The 19,317-nt window shown below is 39.2% G+C and overlaps 1 protein-coding gene across 1 annotated transcript in view; it reads left to right on the top strand.

Moving 5' to 3' along the window:
* The window catches only part of RGS7BP (regulator of G protein signaling 7 binding protein), a 53,138-nt gene that overhangs the window by 1,123 nt on the left and 32,698 nt on the right, over positions 1 to 19,317 (top strand). The window contains exon 2 of the mRNA XM_034440976.3: positions 2,850 to 3,016. Within this exon, the coding sequence (XP_034296867.1) occupies positions 2,850 to 3,016 (167 nt within the window). The remainder of the gene's footprint in view (positions 1 to 2,849; positions 3,017 to 19,317) is intronic.

The raw sequence follows: 19,317 nt of genomic DNA on the forward strand, positions 1-19,317 counted from the left end.
CCACTCCTCTCCCCCCCCACCCTTCCCCCCCCGTCTCCCGCTCCTTGTCTATTCCGATCACGTGCAGCTGCACTATTTTTAAAACTGCAGTCCGCAATTGAGTTGACACCCTTTTTTTTTTTTTGCTCAAGTAGCGGCTTCAAGACCAGGGCTTGTGAGGCGGCGGCGTCAGGAAGGCGTGGGGGGGGGGGGAGAGGGTGTGTGTGTTATAATGATGGATTTATTTATTTTTTTAAGTGTTTAATAGGTTGGAGAAAGAGCTCACGTTTATACGTGTTTCGTAGGAAAGGTTTAAAGAAAGATGCGGTTTTGGAACATCGGGGCTTGCGTGGGGCAGTGGATACTACAGAAGTAGCAAACATCTGCTACTTGTTTGGTAGTATTTGCCCACCGTGTAATCTGGAACGGTACTTCTTCGCCCTGTGTAGTAGACCTCGGAAACCCCCAGAGCAGGCATTTTCTCTGCTTCCCCTTAATTCCAGAAGTGGGAAAAATAAATAAACCCACACAGTTCCGCTGGCTCAATAGAAAACAAGGCTGTGAATGCACATGGAGGTGATATTAAAAGATGTGCACCCGTCTTTTTCACGCCAGAGTTGTGCTAACTTAGTGGTGCAAGTAGCAGCTGTGCCTGTTGATGTATGAACTAACTTGCCACTTCAACCCCCAGGGTAGATAGGAAGTTAATCTACCAGAAGTATATTCTTCCCAAATCCAAATTACGTTGAACTTTGGTGCAATTGAGCTCTGTAGTATGGTTAACTTATAAATTCATTAAGATAGAGCTCTAACATCGAACTGTTCCTTTAAAAAAAAAAAACAATTGTATTTTTATGCTAATTTGTGCAGTTGAAAAAGCTAAAATCATAGTACTTGTTAGGAAAAATCTATTAGTTTTCTAATTTCCCTATTTAAGTACTTACCCTTTTGGAATCTATTGGTTGCAGATACTTCTTAGGCTATTATTTATAGTGACCATGACTGTAAACAATGCATGATTTAAAAAAAAAAAACATTTAATGACAACTCAAAAATAATTACACAAAACATTTTGGTTGCAATCATATATAGATTTACTTCAGAATAAATACTGAATTCAGAAGGAATTTCCTTTGCATAAATTTATATAGGATTGTAAATTGCCTTGGGCTTCTAATTTTTATATAAATGTTGAATTTGTCAGAGTTAGCTGAAGTTGAAATGCGGCTCAGGAAGGTCTGAGCCTTCATAAATCAAGCAAGAGAATTTTAGAATTACTGCTTTTATTTCAATGTGATATAAGTAGTCTGAACACAGTGGGCTGAGATAGGCAGCAGACCAGTCTTCTATTTCAGACACATTAGATTGGAATATGCATCTTCCTTCAGCAAGACCTATGTGTCCTAAAACAACAAATTTACATTGAGATTTGTGTAATTAGCTCTTGATAAGGCTGCTATACACTTAATGGGATTCTTACTGTAATCTATGAATTTAAATAAAAGTCCATTTTGTAAAATGAAACTACTGATTATTTGCGCTGAAAATCTTTTTCAATGGAAATACGTAATCTGGGCTATGAAGGTTACAATATTGAATGTAGTCATTTTCTTTAGGAAATGATTTTCTTAAACTTTTTAGTATTCTTTTCATTTTAGGGCATTTAAAAAATCTTCCCATTTAAATTTCTTTTAAATGCAATTGTGAGTTTACAAAACGTTAACTTTTAAAAATAAAGCTTGACATTCATAAGGTTCTATTAAGGCTCAGCAACTGTCACAAAAGAGCTTTTGAGGATAGTATTTTCAAGCCTTGGTTTGGGCAGTCTGTCAAATGTGATTTTCTTTGTCAGGCCCATAACATACTAATCTGGAAGGGAAAGCATGGAAGATTTATTTTATCACACAGTGCACAACAGTCCCTTGGAGTTGAACTGATTGGCCAGAGAATCCAGCTATGGATGTAGAGATGTTTCACTTTGTACAACAGAAGTGTTGAAAATATAATTTGGTGTTAGGATTATGGCAAAATATAGGCCAACTCAACAATAAGATATATTGTTGTTGGTTACATATATTCAAATGAAGGGATGCCATTTTATGATAGTTTGAGGATTAAACGGTGGACAAATCTGAACTGTGTTACAAATTAATGTTAGAATATATTGTTAATCTTTTCCCTTGTTGCATACCATACATATACAAACGTTAATGTCTCAGAAGAAAAATCAACAATAGTAATTGTGTTAAGCAGAATGATAATGATTCATTTAACCCTGAAGCCTTGAGTTGGAAGTATTTTTATATACAGACTAAGGTACTAGTACAAATACTGAATGGCAAGGGATTTTTCCTCCTAGATAAATAGCCAGATTCTTAAGAATAGTAAAAACAGCCTTGGGGCCAGGAAAAGCAGTTTAAAAAAATAGCAGAGGAATGAGTGACACATTCCACTCCTGATAGACAGCAAGTCAGAAAATTGGGGTGGGTGGGTGGAGGCTAGGGCAGGGGGCATAGAGGAGAAACTATTTCTGGAAACATTATATTCTTTCATGATAAAATATTTGGCTTCTGGGAAAAGAGAAGCTGTTAGTCAGCCAGCTTCAGCATGTAAAAACACTTTCAAAGGCTTAAAATATGTGGAATATCTTCATTTCTTAGTGAAATTGCATGCTCTGGGTGAGCAAAGGGCAGCTTTTATAACATGCTTCATTATTTATGGCATGGTAGGGGCAGATCTTCGTTCTGTTTCAAATGCCTACATCAGCATGGCTGGAGCAACATTTTTTTTAAAAAAAAATCCTGCTTTATCTTTCACTGCAGCAAAACGTTGGTTTTATGTAAATGGATTTTTCTCTTTCTCTTTCTCAGCTTGTCCAGGACTTCAACACCCAGGTGGCTCTGTATCGGGAATTGGTCATTTCCATTGGGGATGTCTCAGCCAGTTGCCCATCGTTACATGCTGAAATGCACAGAACACGTACCAAAGGATGCGAGATCGCCTATCAGGCACACCAAAAGCTGTCTGCAATCTCTGGGTAGGAGACTCTTTCAGTCTACTTGCCTGAGTTGTTACCAGTTCTGTACAAGGTTTAGGAGCAAGAGATAGCCACTATTGTATTTTAATAGCCTGGATTTCGGTTAAAAGGTTTAATTCGTTCTGAGCTGGCTTTTGGGATAGGAAAGCACCTCTTTGGTCTTTAGTTACAGCTCTCAGAACATTTGGAGGAAAGCTGTGCCATTTAAAATCGTTTGAAACTGAAAGCATTTTGTAACCTGCTGTAACAAACACAAGTTCATAGTTAAGCTGATACGAGTCTTTGACAGAGATAGAGGAACTTTTAAAAAATACATTCTAAAATACAAAGTTAAAGAGCGACATTATTAGACCAGACTATTATTTTAAAACTTTTATTATCTATTAACTGGAAAATAGCATTCTAAATAATGTTACAATATGCTTTCAGATGCTACATTTTTGTTTTGCTTCAAAACTTACAGCTAAAACAGCAAATCACTTCTAAACCAACTTAATAAAACAGTTTGCATCTGTGATTATGCCCATCAGTTACATCTAAGGTGGAAATAAAACTGGAATACATTTAATTTACATTGGATGTACATTTTATGCAGCCTTGCAGTACTAATTGTACCTGCAAACAGGACTCTAAAAATCTAATAATATTCATTGAAGTATTTTACTTTTAGCTGCTACCAAAATACAAATATTTTGGATGGTATACAAAAGGCAGGCATATTAAAAGCAACAGACTCTACCAAAAGATAAGATAGTGATTTAAGTCATTAAAACTACAAATCAGACTTAAATTTTATACTTAGGCATAGTTAAAGGTAAACTGAAAGGCGGGGGGCGGGGGGTTTAGCCAATGTGGAAGGCACCATTAAACTCCATTGGGGAGCAAATTCATCATATTCAGTCATGACAAAAAGTCAGGCCCCAAGTCGCAGCATGGTGGCCATCTACTGTTGAAGATGTACTTCCCCAGATGATTTAAATGATGGGAACTTTGCAAAAGGAGGCAATGTCTAAGGTATCCTGAACCGAAACTATTTAGATCTGTAAAAACAAGTGACTCCTTATATTGCACCCAGAACTAAATTAGCAACTAGTATAGAGATTTCAAAATTATTGTTAACTTTGTCTCTAAAAAATAGACTGAAGACCAAAGTGGGTATAGCACTTTGTACCAGTATTTCACACATGGGTAACCCAACACTCAATGTATTATCTAAGTGAAGCTTAGAGGTTATAAGTTGCTTTTAGGTCATTATTTAGGAAAGAAAGCCTATAATAAATGCTTCCATCTAAGGAAATAAGAGGTCCTACTGCACAATAACTCACAATTTGCACATCTGCTCTGCATAGGAAAGTTTGACCCCATCTTATCTGTCATCTGAATTATGTCTCAATTTATTTTCCTTCTATCTCTTAAATCAATAATAAATCGTAATTGACAAGCATAACTAAATAGTCCTATCTTGTTTCAATTAAAGCAAAATTCAAAGCTCTAGTTTTAGTAGTGATTGAGTAATTTTAAACACTCTTGTCATGCTATACACTTTTGGAGACGTAATGTTGTTTGATGCAGATACACTTAGCACTAAGGATGCAAAGATTTTAATATTAGGGATAAGAAGTACACCTTTCTGTCATCAAACATTGTAATAATTTATTGGCAACAGTGCCATTAGTTTGAATAAGTGCTCAGTAGAGGCTTTGTAATTAGTTCAGCAAGCAGCAATAAAAAGATGCAAGTAGCCACCAAAAATACAGCATTTAAAAATTGAAAAGTGGCAAAACCAGAAGTCCTCAAAACATGCATTTAAAAGCAAGTTTGTAAAAGTGTAAATAAACATTAGTTGTAATAAACAATGAACATCAGTAATTGCCTATGTTACCGATAATTCTTAAAACTCAGAACCTGCCTTATACTCTACTGCAGCCTATTTTAGGTTTATAGGGTCTGCTCTGATTGACAGTATCTATCCATATCTCAAGTGGAAGACTTTTTCATTAAATATCAGTAATTCTTTCAGTGAAAACACTAAGCTAAATGTTAGGCCACCATTATATCATGCTCTTCTAAGCTAGGAACCCATACTTCGGTTCCTAACCCTACTTGCTTTTATCATGCCAAATTAAGCATATATTTTACAAAGTAGATGAGTCAAGTAGAAGAGAATTTGGATTTAATTTCAGTTTTGCTTGTGCCAGAATGCTATACTGGGCTGTGGCCCTTAAATAGACATCTGTGATAATTACACAGATATGAAGTCCGTGGCTCCAAATTTGCTATTTTGACATTTTCTTTTAAATGCATGGCAGTGTAACTGATGTAATCTTGTTTCCAACCTTCACTACTGGCTTTCAGACTGCGGTAGGGATTAAAAATGCCCTTTTACTTACACACTGTTCTGTACATAGCCCCTGAAATGTTTATTAAATTAAAGATATGCATAAAGGTCAGAAGTAGGACAGAGCCTGCTTCAATTTTCCCTAATACTATTTGTTCATGCTGCCCTTGTTTGCCAGACACCTGACCCATCATTCCTATTCCCAACCAGCCAAGGTATCATACTTGGCTGATGTCTTTTGAATGAACCTTGTGAAAGTCTTTAAAGTGAAATATTTGGATGGTCAATCGATCCAGCAAACAGACTGGACTGGACTGGAATGGAATAGTAGACAAAGCATTTCTTCAGTCTATCTGAAGCATCCATTTCATCTTGCCTAGTGGTAGGGCTTAGCCCTGAATAGATGAGCAGGTTTACTTTTTGCTTCTTCAAAAAAAATTGCAGGAAATAATACTGTGTTCCATTTAAGGATCTTTTTTTAAAAAAATAGTTATATACAGGTAATTTCAGTTTCACAGTTCCTTTTATAGGTTTGCTGCAAATCTTATGGAATATTACTGAGTTGTGATTGATGTGTAATGTACTAAAAAGCTGAGGGAAAATTCTCTGGTGGATGTGCTTTAAATTGGAATTTCTACACTACTAGTAAAACCATTTAAAACTAATTAGTCCCAGTTTCCTAAAAAAAGCAAAAATATGGATTCCAAACATTTGTGTGATTGAAAAAAATAGATTTATAACTATTTTCAAACTGTATTTTGCTTAGAAAATTTATTTTAAGAAAATAATGTGTGAACCTTAGAGAATTTAAGCTAGTGGGGTGTTTGAATAGAAAACTATAACTGAAAACATAATTTTAATCATGAATAAAATAGCAAACAGGTCAGTTTGAGTTGTGCTCCTGAGATGTGAATGCCTCAAGATGCTAAATAAGATTTTATAGTTAAAATGTGGCTGAAATTTTCCATCCATAGGACTATGGAAAGTTGGGTCGATCTGCATCTTCCCATGATAATTGTTTTACGAGGCAGAAGATGCCACGTGTCTATGGTCTTCAGCTTCCTGGCTGTGAGAGAAGATTTTATTTCTCCCCCTTGCTTTTAAAGAGCAGTTTAGTTGTACACCAGAAAGGGATTAACAAGATGCTTTATTTTTGGAATAAATGGTAGTGTATAAAATGTTATTCAGCACTAAGAAATAGTGATAAATGAAAATAAGTTTAGCTGTGGCTCAACCTGTGACACTGGAAGTAGATTAGGACAGATAAAATAAACCAATTGTTTACACAATCAATATTTAATTTTATGCTGCTTGTTGACATAGGATGCAGTGGTGGCCATTGGCCTCCATAGCTTCAGAGGAGTTTGATAGCTATAGAGCTTGTTGATTTTGTGGTAGTACAGTTCAGATTTCCCCATTCTCTTCTGCCTAAAAGACTCCCAGATTTCCCCATTCTCTTCTGCGTAAAAGACTCCCAGAATAGTTTGCAATTACGTACATGTGAAACAAAACTGCCTTTGCCTACATGCTTATAGTCTAAAAGACACCATTCAAAAGGAAGGCAGACTGGGAATAAACAACCAACTTAAGACGTCATTAGAGTCTTGGGAGTAAAGTTAAAACAGAAAGTAAATTCAACTGGGAATGGTGCTAGGTTAGAAGATAAGGGATTGGCTGTTGCTGGTTTTTCTCTGGTGGCCTCAGCAATCATTGGTGATAACTGGAAGAAGAAAACTCAATTGGAGTTGTATTCAGGAAAGAGGGAACATTCCAGTGAATACATTTGGAGACCCAGAACAGGGAAGAATCCTTTTTTCCCCACAAGGGCATGAAAGAGGACATGCTGGATTAACCTCTATTCTTATGTATATACAAAGACACAAACCGTGAACTTTTTCCAGAACTGTGGAGCACATACTTCAAATCTATATCTGATCCTATAACAAAGTGAAGCATAGCTATTGCTAAAGTGAGAAGTAATTAGTCCAAACAGCTATTCAAACCAAAGGCTACGGATTTTATTTTTCATATACTTGTATACCTATCTCCACACTGCATTACTAATCCCCTAATACATGGGCAGGTATAGTGTTTCCAAGAGTCCTAAAAGAATCTAGGGGAGTCTACATTTGCCAGATACAGAGCAGAAAGGGTTATCATGAAAAGGAAATGCAGAATTGAAACATAAGAAGCTTATGCTTACTTTGTTTCAAAGCAAGGAAGCACAAATACACACACACACACACACACAAATATACATACACATGCTCAATTTCTGATTAGTCAAAGACAGTTGGAAAAATACTGCCTGCTTTTGCAATTACTTAATTTATATAAGAGAAACCAAATATGAGGTGCTTGAGTACTATTTCATCAAAAGAAATAGATTGAATGGTTTTATTTTATTTTATTTTTGTTTGCCTTCAAGTCAGTGTTGATTTCTTGTGACTGCCAGGATTAGTTCCTGCAGTTCTCTTGGCAAGATTTCTTGGAAGTGGCTTGCTATTGTCTCCTTCCTGACATGGAGAGAGTCTCCTCAATCAGATTGAACCACTTGGAAGGAACGTAGATGAGGATGGGAGAAATAACATCAACTTCCTCCTCTTCGTGCTTCTCCTCATAGACTTTTCCGGATCTTTACTGCAGAAGTTGAAGCCCAGGCTGCCAAAGGACGACAGCTGGACAGGATATACAAGCAAAGGAAGTAGCAGCTAGTCCCACTGCTTGCTGCCACAGTTCAGACACCTCCCTCAATCATTTCAGTTGAATCAATTGCTACTCAGCTGTTTTAGATAAATTATACTGTTTTTGTAATCCTTTAAGAGTTTTACAAAATGTATTATTAGCATGCATTGGTCTAGAGCAGTGACCCCATTTTTGGCCCAACCTTTTCAGGAAAAAAAAAATACTTCCCAGTTTTAAATAACAATTATTTCAAAGTGTCAATTTCTCATGGAATTAAAACTTATTTTTTCCCCCAATGGCATCCATGTACATCTGACTGCCTACAGTAAAGTTCTGGTTGAAACTAGAATAAAATGCTTTCTGCAGTTTCTAAAGTTGCAAATGATAATCCTGTAATCCCGTCCATAGAAGTACATGTTTGAGTCTTGTGTTCACTTCATTAAAAAAAAACAGGTTAATTAAGTGTGCCCATGGCACAATTGAGAATTAAGAAAAAGTTCCATATTAATTCAGGAGCTGCAACCTGGAGCATGAAACCAAAATTTAATCAGTGTTAACAATTTGTCTAAAACATCCAAGTTAAATGAGCATTAGGTTAAATGGTTATCTGAAATGATACACCAGCCCAAGGATCCTCACAACACGAAGGTGAAGAGCTCCCTCAAGTGGCAGTTCTCAGAAGCCCTATCCAAACTCACTAGGTCAAGTTCACCTCAGATCAAGCTAGAAATTATACAGCTTATGTGAAATAAGAGACTTTGTATAGTAGAAGAAGCGAAGGCAGCATAAACCTCCTGGAACAATATACAATACAGCTAGCTCTGAGGAGAGGTCACACTCTCCTAAAAGGACAGAATATCCTCCTCTTAACAAACATGATCAGAGAAAGCCATGTCACAGGAAAAGGAGGTAGCAGGCGCCTGCGCTGAGCGCAGAGGTAGTATTCAACCGGTTCGGATTGGTTCAAGCGAACCGGTAGTGGCAACCTGTGGGTGGGGGTAGGCCCTCCCAGGCGCAGTGCCGTCCTAGATCGCTGTGTTTTTTATGCCGCATGCATGTGTGGACGGCACACATGAGCAAATTGCCGTGTTTTGTGACACCTCACGCATGTGTGGACGGCAAGTGAGTGTGCACGCTCACATTTCCGGTGCTGGGCGAACTGGTTGCTACACTGTACCACCTCTGGCTGAGCTGAGAAAAATGTATTGTCTCCCACAGTATAACCCTCAAAAGAATCCACAACACAGCAGTGGGCTGGGTAAGGTGCAGAGATACGGTGCTTCAATCCCAGAGTATTCAGACAAACAAATCTTCATCTTTAGGAGGTTAAGTATTTGCAAAGACTCATTTTATTCAGATGTAACAGAGGTTTCCAGAGGTACCTGGCCACAAAAATGTTATATAACTGGTCAAAATTACAACAGACTTTAAGAAAAACTACTTACAACCCATCCTCAGTGTTATGACAGTTGCCTCTCGCCCCACAATCATGTGATTGCATTTCAGGTGTTGAGCAACCAACTTGCTTTTATAGTGTTGCAGTGTTCTCAATGGTCACATGACACAATTTGCAACACTTTGCCTTTTTCATCATGTTCAATGGGCAAAAAACACGCATTGAATCTGGTGAATTCATATGATGACCAGGATGACTTGTTTTACAGCTGTCGTAACACAGTTATAAAATTGAGTCGGGTCACGTGGTGCCTTGGTTTATGATTACAACCAAAATTCAGGGCTCTATACTGGTTGTAAGTCAAAGATTACTTATTATCAATCTCCTTCTGTAAATTGTGGCCTTCCAGCACGGGACTGTCTTGTTGTAGCTTTCACAAACCTATAACAATCCTTTCCTCAGTCCTTTCTTTAAAGAGCATGAAGTTTCTCTCTGCCCATCAATGATTCCTAAAACAGTTTCCTGCTACTATCCACCGATATCCACAATGAGACTTTCGGGGACTTCAAGCCTAGCCTGAATCCCATTTAAACCCTGCCATGAGTCAGAGCATTTTATATAGAAAATGACATTTCTAACAGTCACACAGTAATGTCTTTCACTGAGACCAGGAAGTCATCCTCCCCTCCTGCTATAATTCTCAAACTCAGTTGAATTAGGATTTGTGCAAACTGACATCTCATGAGTCATCAGAAATTAAGTTGAGTAGAATGAAGATAAATAGAATAGACAGTCTTCTAGTTTCCTTCTGACTGCCACAACCAGGTCCCAAAGCTTCAGTGACTATGATGTTCAGGTAAATCAAGGGTTCTGTTGAGCTGGCTGCAAGTCCTAAAATAAGCCTGCTCCATAGGAAATTGTGGCCCACTTTACTGGAAATGTAGTCACTGCCATCCTCAACATTAATCTTCCCTGAGTGATAACTGTATTTGTATCTACACAGTCCGCCTTTATAAAGAACCATAAGTTCTATTCTCTTGAAGCTTGGTTGAAGCCTTCTCAGCAGGAGGACACTCAGGAGAGTGGGAGGATGCATTTGTTTTGTAATGATGAAAAGACTGATTTGTCACCAGTTTTTAAAAAATTAATGGTAAAAGAGTTTTAAATGTCATGTATCATTTGTTTCATTGTAATATATATATATGAGGTATTTTTCAAAGTGTGGTCTGAGGACTACTGTGAGTCACCAATAACCATTCAAGGTATCTAGGAAGTCAAATCAATACTTAAAATTTCTCAGTTTTAATTTCTGATATAATAAATATCAGTGGATATATAACCCACATAAAGCTCTTTGAGATAATCATTTTTAGGAATGTAAAAGGGTCCTGAAATCAAAATATCTAAGAATCACTGCCAAAAGCAATTTCACAATACCTAATGGGAGCATTACCCACTCAATTTCTTTCTTTGCAGAACTGAAAAAATGGTGATAACGCCATTTAAAAACATGTCACCTATGAAATTTATAATCCTTTTTTATAAGTCAGATAAAAGGCAATTCCATATATTATTATAATTGCTTAAGTCCTGGATTAGCATTGTGGATTGACCTTGTGTTCCTCTGTCATCATCTGTGTTTGGCAGCTGGCTGATTAATTTCCATGTCAGATGTAGTGCAAAAAAAAAATAGTTGTTGAACATACATTGGCAGGAAAAATACTGCAACATGTGGTGGTATCAGAGTTAGTGTTCCCAGACAGGAATAAATAATTTACACAATCTCATAAGAAATCCAGAGAACTTCAGATAATTATTATTGAAGAAAGAAGCTAAAATGAATGAATTTTGGTCCCCCCCACCACCTTATACAGTATAAGAGACTTCTTGGCACTCTTGTTTAAATTGGGCAACATGTTTCCATCTGTCCTTTTGATTGTACAACAGTCAGAATGCAAACTGTAGGAGGAAGTCACTAGAGAATTATACTAACCTGAGATTATTCTTTATGACTATGGGAGTAGTTGAACTATTTTGCTGCTCCTTTCTGAATGACTGGTTGTGTTTTGTAATAGAAGATGTCAAGAAAAGAAATAGAACTCAAAGTAAGGACTAGAATTTGAGTGGAGGGAGGATTTGACTAATTTTTGAACTCCTTAAATGGTCAGGTACAGAGACTGTTGGCTGGCTTATGCAAAGATACCAGTGTTTTGAGAATGCAAGCAGTTAATAACCATTAAGCCAGTTTTGTTACCTGATTCTGAGCATTGGAGAAAGGATGTGGAAGGCTATGTAGAAATGCACAATTATTCCACTTTTTTCTCATTTAGTTTGTTTCAACCATGTACCTTCTTTTATTACATATTGAATATTTCTCTTTCCCTTTACCCATTATGAAATGTTTCAATTTGAATTTAAGTTTTTGGTTAGACGTCTGTGATTGGGCATCTGCCAGAGGCCTTTTATAATTTTTCCACTTAGACTCCTTGAAATATTGAGAGTCCTTCTGTCTGGCCTCTTCTACCCTTTTTCCCCCAAAATAAGAAATCCCCTGATAATAAGCCCAATCGGGCTTTTGAGTGCATGGCAATAAGGCCAAGCGCTTATTTCAGGGTTCAAAAAAATATAAGACAGGATCTTATTTTCGGGGAAACACAGTACTTAAACCCCACATTAAGTCACTACTGTTAGTCAGCTTACTTTCTGATAGGTATAATTACTTCCCAGCAGTGCCTGATAAAAACGAAGTCAGCGTGTCAATATTTCCAAGATTTTCCTTGATGATTCATTGCTTACTATGACAGTTGTTTGCAATGAAGTGGGATTTATCATTTGCTTGGCTTCCTAAATAACTTTTCTTACAAGATGAAGTGCCTTCTGGTAGAAGGGTGTGTGATAAGAGATGAATATCAACAATAGAATAGAATAGAATTCTTTATTGGCCAAGTGTGATTGGGCACACAAGGAATTTGTCTTCAGTGCATAAGCTCTCAGTGTACATAAAAAACAAGGAGTAGCACCATCAGGTGGACTCTGTGGCTGGAGTACTTGGAGATGTTACTTGGTTGCTAAACTGAACCCTGACATTCCATATTTAAATCAAGGAGATAAGAGAAGGACAAACCAAATTGCCATCTTCATAATTTGATAACAAATTGCAACTCATGGAAATTTTCAACAGTTAGGATGATTTTGAAGTGGTAGCATATTGGGATGCTGCACAGTAACTCCAAAGAAACAAAATGGTCTCAAAAAATTTGAGATGCAAAGAATGAAGTAAACTAAAAGCAAAGGATTTTGGATGGACATAGAATAATTGTTGACTTTGACAGTATTTTCTATGCCCTCACAGACCACTAACTCAGAACTGGCAAATAATCTCTGCTAACATCAAAATGTCCTTTGTATATATTTTTATCCCCCATCCCCCACATTAGTGCAAGATTTTACACAAAGAAAGTTTAGATCAGGATTCCATTAGGAGGGTCTGAAATACATAGAAAACCTTTCAGTAGAATTGATTTTGTTGCAGGTATATATTTCCTTTGGGGATTTTATTAGTAAACACAAGTTCAGGGGATGCGAGATGACTACAATATTCACTTTAAAGAAATTGAAAGTTAAGAATACATGGGTATGCAAGTGCCTTTTTATTGAATGAAACTTTTCTTCTGCCTCGCTCTAATAAAAAAATTAGTAACAGTTTTAAAGCACAATTTAGTATTAGCAAGGAAATGCAGAAGAAAGCTGACATAATGGACTTATTGACAAATAAATTTGTTGGTTTCTAGAATGAATAGTAAAATGATTTGGTGAACCCTGCACTCTCTTTTTAGTGTATTTTATAATGATGCCCTATTGCTTGATTTTTCCTGCTGTGTTGTGTTGCAATAACTATTTTATGCTATTAAAATCATTCAGAATAGTGACTACTACCGTGTTTCCCCAAAACTAAGACATGTCCGGATAATAAGCCCAATTGGGCTTTTGAGCGCATGCACTAAAATAAGCCCTCCCCCCCGAAAATAAGCCCCTCCAAAAATACTTAGGCCCATGCGCAGGGAGGGAAGGGAGGGGGAACATCAGAGCTACTGCTGTCGGAGATCAGCAGGCCAGATTCGGTGAGACCGACGCACCTCTGCCACTCGGGAGAAGAAGGGAGAGAAGGCGCTGCGAGAGCACCCATTTTTCATGTTCTTTTCCTCCCGGGCAGCGGCAGCGCAGTCAGCTCTCCGAATCTGGCTTGCCGATCTCGGCCAGTAAGGGGGAGTGGCAGGTGGGAAGGGGTGGGGCGGCAGAAAAGCAAGAATTCTGCCGTTCGCCCAAACCCCAGATCTCCTGTTTGCCCTGCAGGCTCTTCAAGAGGAAGGCGATCGAGCCAGTCCGTGGCTTTTGCAATCCAAGCCAGCGCTTCTTCTCCTGCTCCCCTTTCCTCCCCCCTGAGCGGTGTGTAACTTGAGAACTTGGATTCTCTCTTTTAAACTCTTCCTGGCTGTCCTTTTGTACTCCTCTTCAGCTCCAGGAGCTGCAACCAACCCCCATCCCACCCCATCCCTGGCTGGGGGTGGGCTTGAAATATCTTTGGCAAGGCTGGCCAGGTGCCCCTCAGGGTGGAGACCCCCACCCTGGCCCCCTTGGCCACTTTGAGAGCGGCCGTGCAAGCCCAGCCCAGTCCACCCAGCCTCCTTGGTTGGCAGCCAGGGAAGTGGGGTGGGGGGAGAGAAGGTCCAAGAATACTCCCGGGCTGCCCCGCACGCTTCTCCTGCCCCCTCGCTCTCCTTTCACACACACAGCCAATCTCATGGAGCTTGCTTGCATACAGGCTTGCCAGAAACTCCGCCTCCTTCCTGCTTTGTGCTCCAGAGCCTTTCTTGTCCAGGATGCCGTGGAGCCTGGCGGAGCTGGCTGGAGAGGCACCGGCCGATTTCAGCTGCGGCCAAGCCTGAAAAGACACCTGTTGTTGGCCTTTGCACCCTGCACCAGGTGAGCCCCACTCACTTTTGACCTGCTCCGCATCGGGCATTACCTTGGCTCGGGAATCGGACTCAGGACCTTCCTCTGGGGTGTCCTTCCACCCAACCAAGCCCTGCCAACTTTACAGGAGTGGGGGGGGGGTTGGAAGAAAAGAAAAGTTTCTGGGCATTGGGCAGCTGCTACGATTGCTAGAGGCAGTGGCCTGAGCTGCACCAGCAGAGCAGCTGGTCAGCACTATGGCACTACTCCCCCTGCCGGGGGGCCAAGATTTTGAAGTCCTGCACCTCAAATATAATAAGACCCCCGATAATAAGGCCAAGGCCATATTTTGAGGGTCAAAAGAAAATAAGACCCTGTTTTGTTTTCGGGGAAACATGGTAGTTAAAGAAAGTCTCAAGTCTGATCCCTGGCTTCCTTAGTTTCAAAAAGAATTTGTAGCAGTTTATTTGAAATATTTGAAGAATCTAGAAATAGGTAATACTAAGTAAGGTGGTTAAATAGTCTGTTTGGATATAAGACGACTTCCTACTTAGAGCCTCCTGTATTTGAGCTTGACTCATAATGTTTGAATAATTTAATTTCACATCTACGTGGTTTTCTTGGCAATAGTTCAGAAGTGATTTGCTATTGCCTTCTTGCAGAATCCCCCCTCCTTTTTTTCCTGTCTAGCTTGGGGTCCTAGCTTCTTGGTAGCTACCCAGTCAGATAGTAACCATGTTCCACTGTTAGCTTTTCAGCCAAGGTCAGAGAGTGCTGAGCAAAATGAGTAAGTAAATTGTCTAAAGTGATCCAAGACAGCTTCTCATATTCCTGGGAAAAATTAAGCATTTTCTGGAAATGCTGCAAAGGCATTGCTAAATGAGAAAAAAAATGAAGGGACCATAGTCCAAACAGATTGCCAGTTTGCCTGTCTAATGCAGGGGTCTCCAACCTTGGCAACTTTAAGCCTGGAGGACTTCAGTTCCTAGAATTCCCCAGCCAGCTTTGGCTGTGACTGGGAGTTGAAGTCCTCCAGGCTTAAAGTTGCCAAGGTTGGAGACTCCTGCTCTAATGAATGTAGGGTGTTGTTCAGTTCCACTTGAAAAAAAATATGAGAGCTAACTAATTCTAATGTTCCAATTCTCTGACTTGAAACGTTTCCTTCCCTAATATGCTCCATATTAAATGTTCTTTCCTAATATGCTCCATATTGAATGTTCATATCATCTTGATCAGCATTTATTGCTATGTGAGTATTTATATGTCATTGTATTGGTGATAGTAAGTCATTTAATCTATGAGAGTCTTGAAGTCTGTAATAGGTAATTTCTTCAGCGCTTTCTAGAACGTGACTGTTTTTAGTTTGCCATAAAAGGGGGTGTAGAGTATATATAGAAAATTGGATCCAACTGAAAATTCAAGTGTGCATAATAATAAGAGTATATTTTGACTCCACTAAATTAAATTATTTTTCAGATATACTGTAGTTTTGGCCAAAAGTGTGGGTGCCTCTCAATGTTATCTAAAAAACAACCCCATTTGCCATAAAATAAGTTGAAACTAACACAACTACAGTACATAATGTCCTCCATATTCTTTAGAGCAGTGGTTCTCAACCTTCCTAATGCCGCGACCCTTTAATACAGTTTCTCATGTTGTGGTGACCCCCAACCATAAAATTATTCCTAAGACCATTGAAAATATGTGTTTTCCGATGGTCTTAGGCGACCCCTGTGAAAGGGTCATTCGACCCCCAAAGGGGTCGCGACCCACAGGTTGAGAACCACTGCCTTAGAGCATACACATAACAATATATCTGGCCATATCTGCACAAGTACATTTCAAAACAAGACTAGAACCCTAACTTCCAGGTTAGCTACAAAATGCTTTTATACCTAAAATATGAACAATTCTTTGATTGGCCATTCGTAAATTATATAATAAAAGAAAAATAAATTATTTTAAAGTATTCATCCGTGATCAAAGTCCAATCCTGTACTTCAGTAATTCATGAAGTAAAAAAAACAGAGTAATTTACCTATAACTGATACTCATAGAATATCTCTCTACTATGGGTTTACTTCCACCTTCTACTTCTTCTTGCATTTCCTGGGGGAACTGCTCAGAAATTGAAGGTGAAGGTGCAGAGGGCTGTTGCCTCTCTTTTTTAAATAGCTTTGTGTTTGAACAAGTTTCAGCCTGTCCTTTTGTCATGGCCAGGTCTCATAAGCTTTCTACTGGATCTAAAAGTGCAAAAATGCACCCTTGAGATACAGGCAAGAAAAGCTGAACAGCCACTGAAATTGTAAGTTAAAAAAACATTACATTTTAAGACTTCATGTGCCAGTATTGGACTTAAACGTTTATTTTTTGTGTCATTTTGTTATCGTGGTTAAATCAACCTAGGTGTTAAGGCATTAAATAAAAAAGGAAAAATCTTGCTTTAAAGAAAGCAACGCATGCGCACCAGGGAGCTGCTCTTCCAGTTTCTGGCACTCCCGCACACACAAAGGCCAGCTGGCCGGCACGCATGTGCACACCGGAACTCAGAAGAGCAAAGGGGGACAGCTGGTGTGCCCAGAGAGATGGCTCTGTGTGCCACTTCTGGCATACATGACATAGGTTCGCTATCACGGACCTACAAGGTCCCTTCCAACTCTGTTATCTGTTATTTATTTATCTTTCCAGTATGTTTTTACCTGGATTTCTGCACTGAGCAGAAGTTTGGATGGCCTAGATCCAGGGTGGATTTGATTTAAATCAACTCGATTTAAATCATGATTTAAATCACTAGTAAAAAGGCTTGATTTAAATCAACTCAATTTAAATCATAATTTTTAAAGAGCAACCGTCATCTCTGCTACTCCTTTGACCCACTGTTGACTCACCGATAGTCCCAGTGTTGCAGAATATACAGCCTCAGGCTACATAACTAAGCTCCATTTCATGCTGAATAAACTAAATTATTTATGTATCTTAAATAGAAAACTATCTTACGATAGATTTTTACCCCAAAAGTTTTTTATTAAAATAAATTCAATAAAAATAAAAAAAAATCCAATTTAAATTAAAAAAATCCAATTTAAATTTTAAAAATCTGATTTTTTTGATTTTTTTAAAAAAATCATTGATTTTTATCCTCCCTGCCTAGATCAGTGTTTTTCAACCTTAACAAGTTTAATATGTGTGAACTTCAACTGCCAGACTCCCCCAACCAATTTCAGTTCTCCGAGTGGAAAGTCCATACATCTTAAACTTGTCAAGGTTGAGAAACACTGTGGTTCTGCTGGCGTGCTTGGAAAAGCCTGAGGTTTTAGTACAAAGCAACCTTTTAAAAATTCTTTTAAGTGTCTAGACCGAAACAAAGAAGGAGCTACAGAATGTTCAAAATCAGGTGGGAAGGATTCCCATGTGTTCATGGAATATCTGAAGATGTATAATATGCCACTCGTAAAACTGATAGGCTTTCAAGATTTTATTATTCTACTTTACAATAGAGGTATTTCTACAATTCTGGTACTTCTGTTTCTTGAGCTTGGCTATACACAGAACCTATAGAGGTGAACCAGATTTGCTCACCATTCAAAAGAGACCATAAAAAAGCTAAAAGGGAAACAAAAAGATAGAACATCTCCTTGCTAGCAATCAACATTCAGATAAACAGAAATTAACACCAGGAGCAACAGCAGACAAATAAGCAGTAAACAATACCCTAATAAAAGAACTATCAACTCAGACAAATTTATTTATTTATTTAATTTATATACCACCCTTCTCCTGAAGGACTCAGGTCGGTGAACAGTCAAAATAACATACATATAAAATGTGAAATAAAGCAATTTAAAATAATTAAACCAATTTAGATAAAAAACTCACCAGTTAAGAATCTTCAGCATAAAATTTAGAACAATTAGAAGAAATTTATGCTAGCCCGGCTTGGTGAAACAGAAAGGTCTTAAATGCACAACAGGGATCATTCGTATCCCTGGGGGTATCCTGTTCCAAAGGGTAGGTGCCCCCACAGAAAAGGCTGTCCCCCTGGGAACCATCAGTCGACATTGCTTTAGTGATGGCACCCTGAGGAGGCCCACTCTGTGGGACCGTATTGGTTGGTGGGAGGTTATTGGTTGCAGAAGGTGGTCTTGTAGGTACCCAGGTCCTAAACCATGGAGCACTTTAAAGGTAAGAACCAACATCTTGAAGCACACTCGGAAGACCACCGGGAGCCAGTGCAGCTCGCGTAGGAGAGGTGTTACATGTGAGCGCCATGTCGCTCCCAATATCACCCGCGCAGCTGCATTCTGGACCAGTTGGAGCCTCCGTGTGCACCTCAAGGGGAGCCCCATGTAGAGAGCATTACAGTAGTCCAGACGGGAAGTGACGAGGGCATGGGTGACTGTGCATAAGGAGTCCCGATCTAGAAAGGGTCGCAACTGGCAAATCAGGCGAACCTGATAGAAAGCTCCCCTGGTCACGGCCATCATATGCTCTTCTAAAGACAGCAGCATGTCCAGGAGGACACCCAAGTTGCGAGCCCTCTCCGTGGGGGGCCAATGACTCGCCCCCAATAGTCAATGATGGTATCAGCTGGCTATATCGGGACGCCGGCAGCTACAGCCACTCGGTCTTGGAAGGGTTGAGTCGGAGCCTATTTCTCCCCATCCAGATCCGCACGGCTTCAAGGCACCGGGACATCACTGCAAGGGCATCATTGGGGTTGTCTGGGGTGGAGATGTATAGCTGAGTATCATCAGCGTAAAGATGGCATTGCACCCTAAAACCACAGATGAGCTCACCCAGCGGCTTCACATAAATGTTGAACAGAAGAGGTGAAAGGACCGACCCCTGTGGCACACCACAAATAAGGTGTCTTGAAATTGACCTCTGCCCTCCTGCCAACACAGACTGCGACCGATCGGAGAGATAGGA

This window comes from Pantherophis guttatus, chromosome 2 (assembly GCF_059756535.1).
Source record: "Pantherophis guttatus breed Tessera chromosome 2, ASM5975653v1, whole genome shotgun sequence".
NCBI lineage: Eukaryota > Metazoa > Chordata > Lepidosauria > Squamata > Colubridae > Pantherophis > Pantherophis guttatus.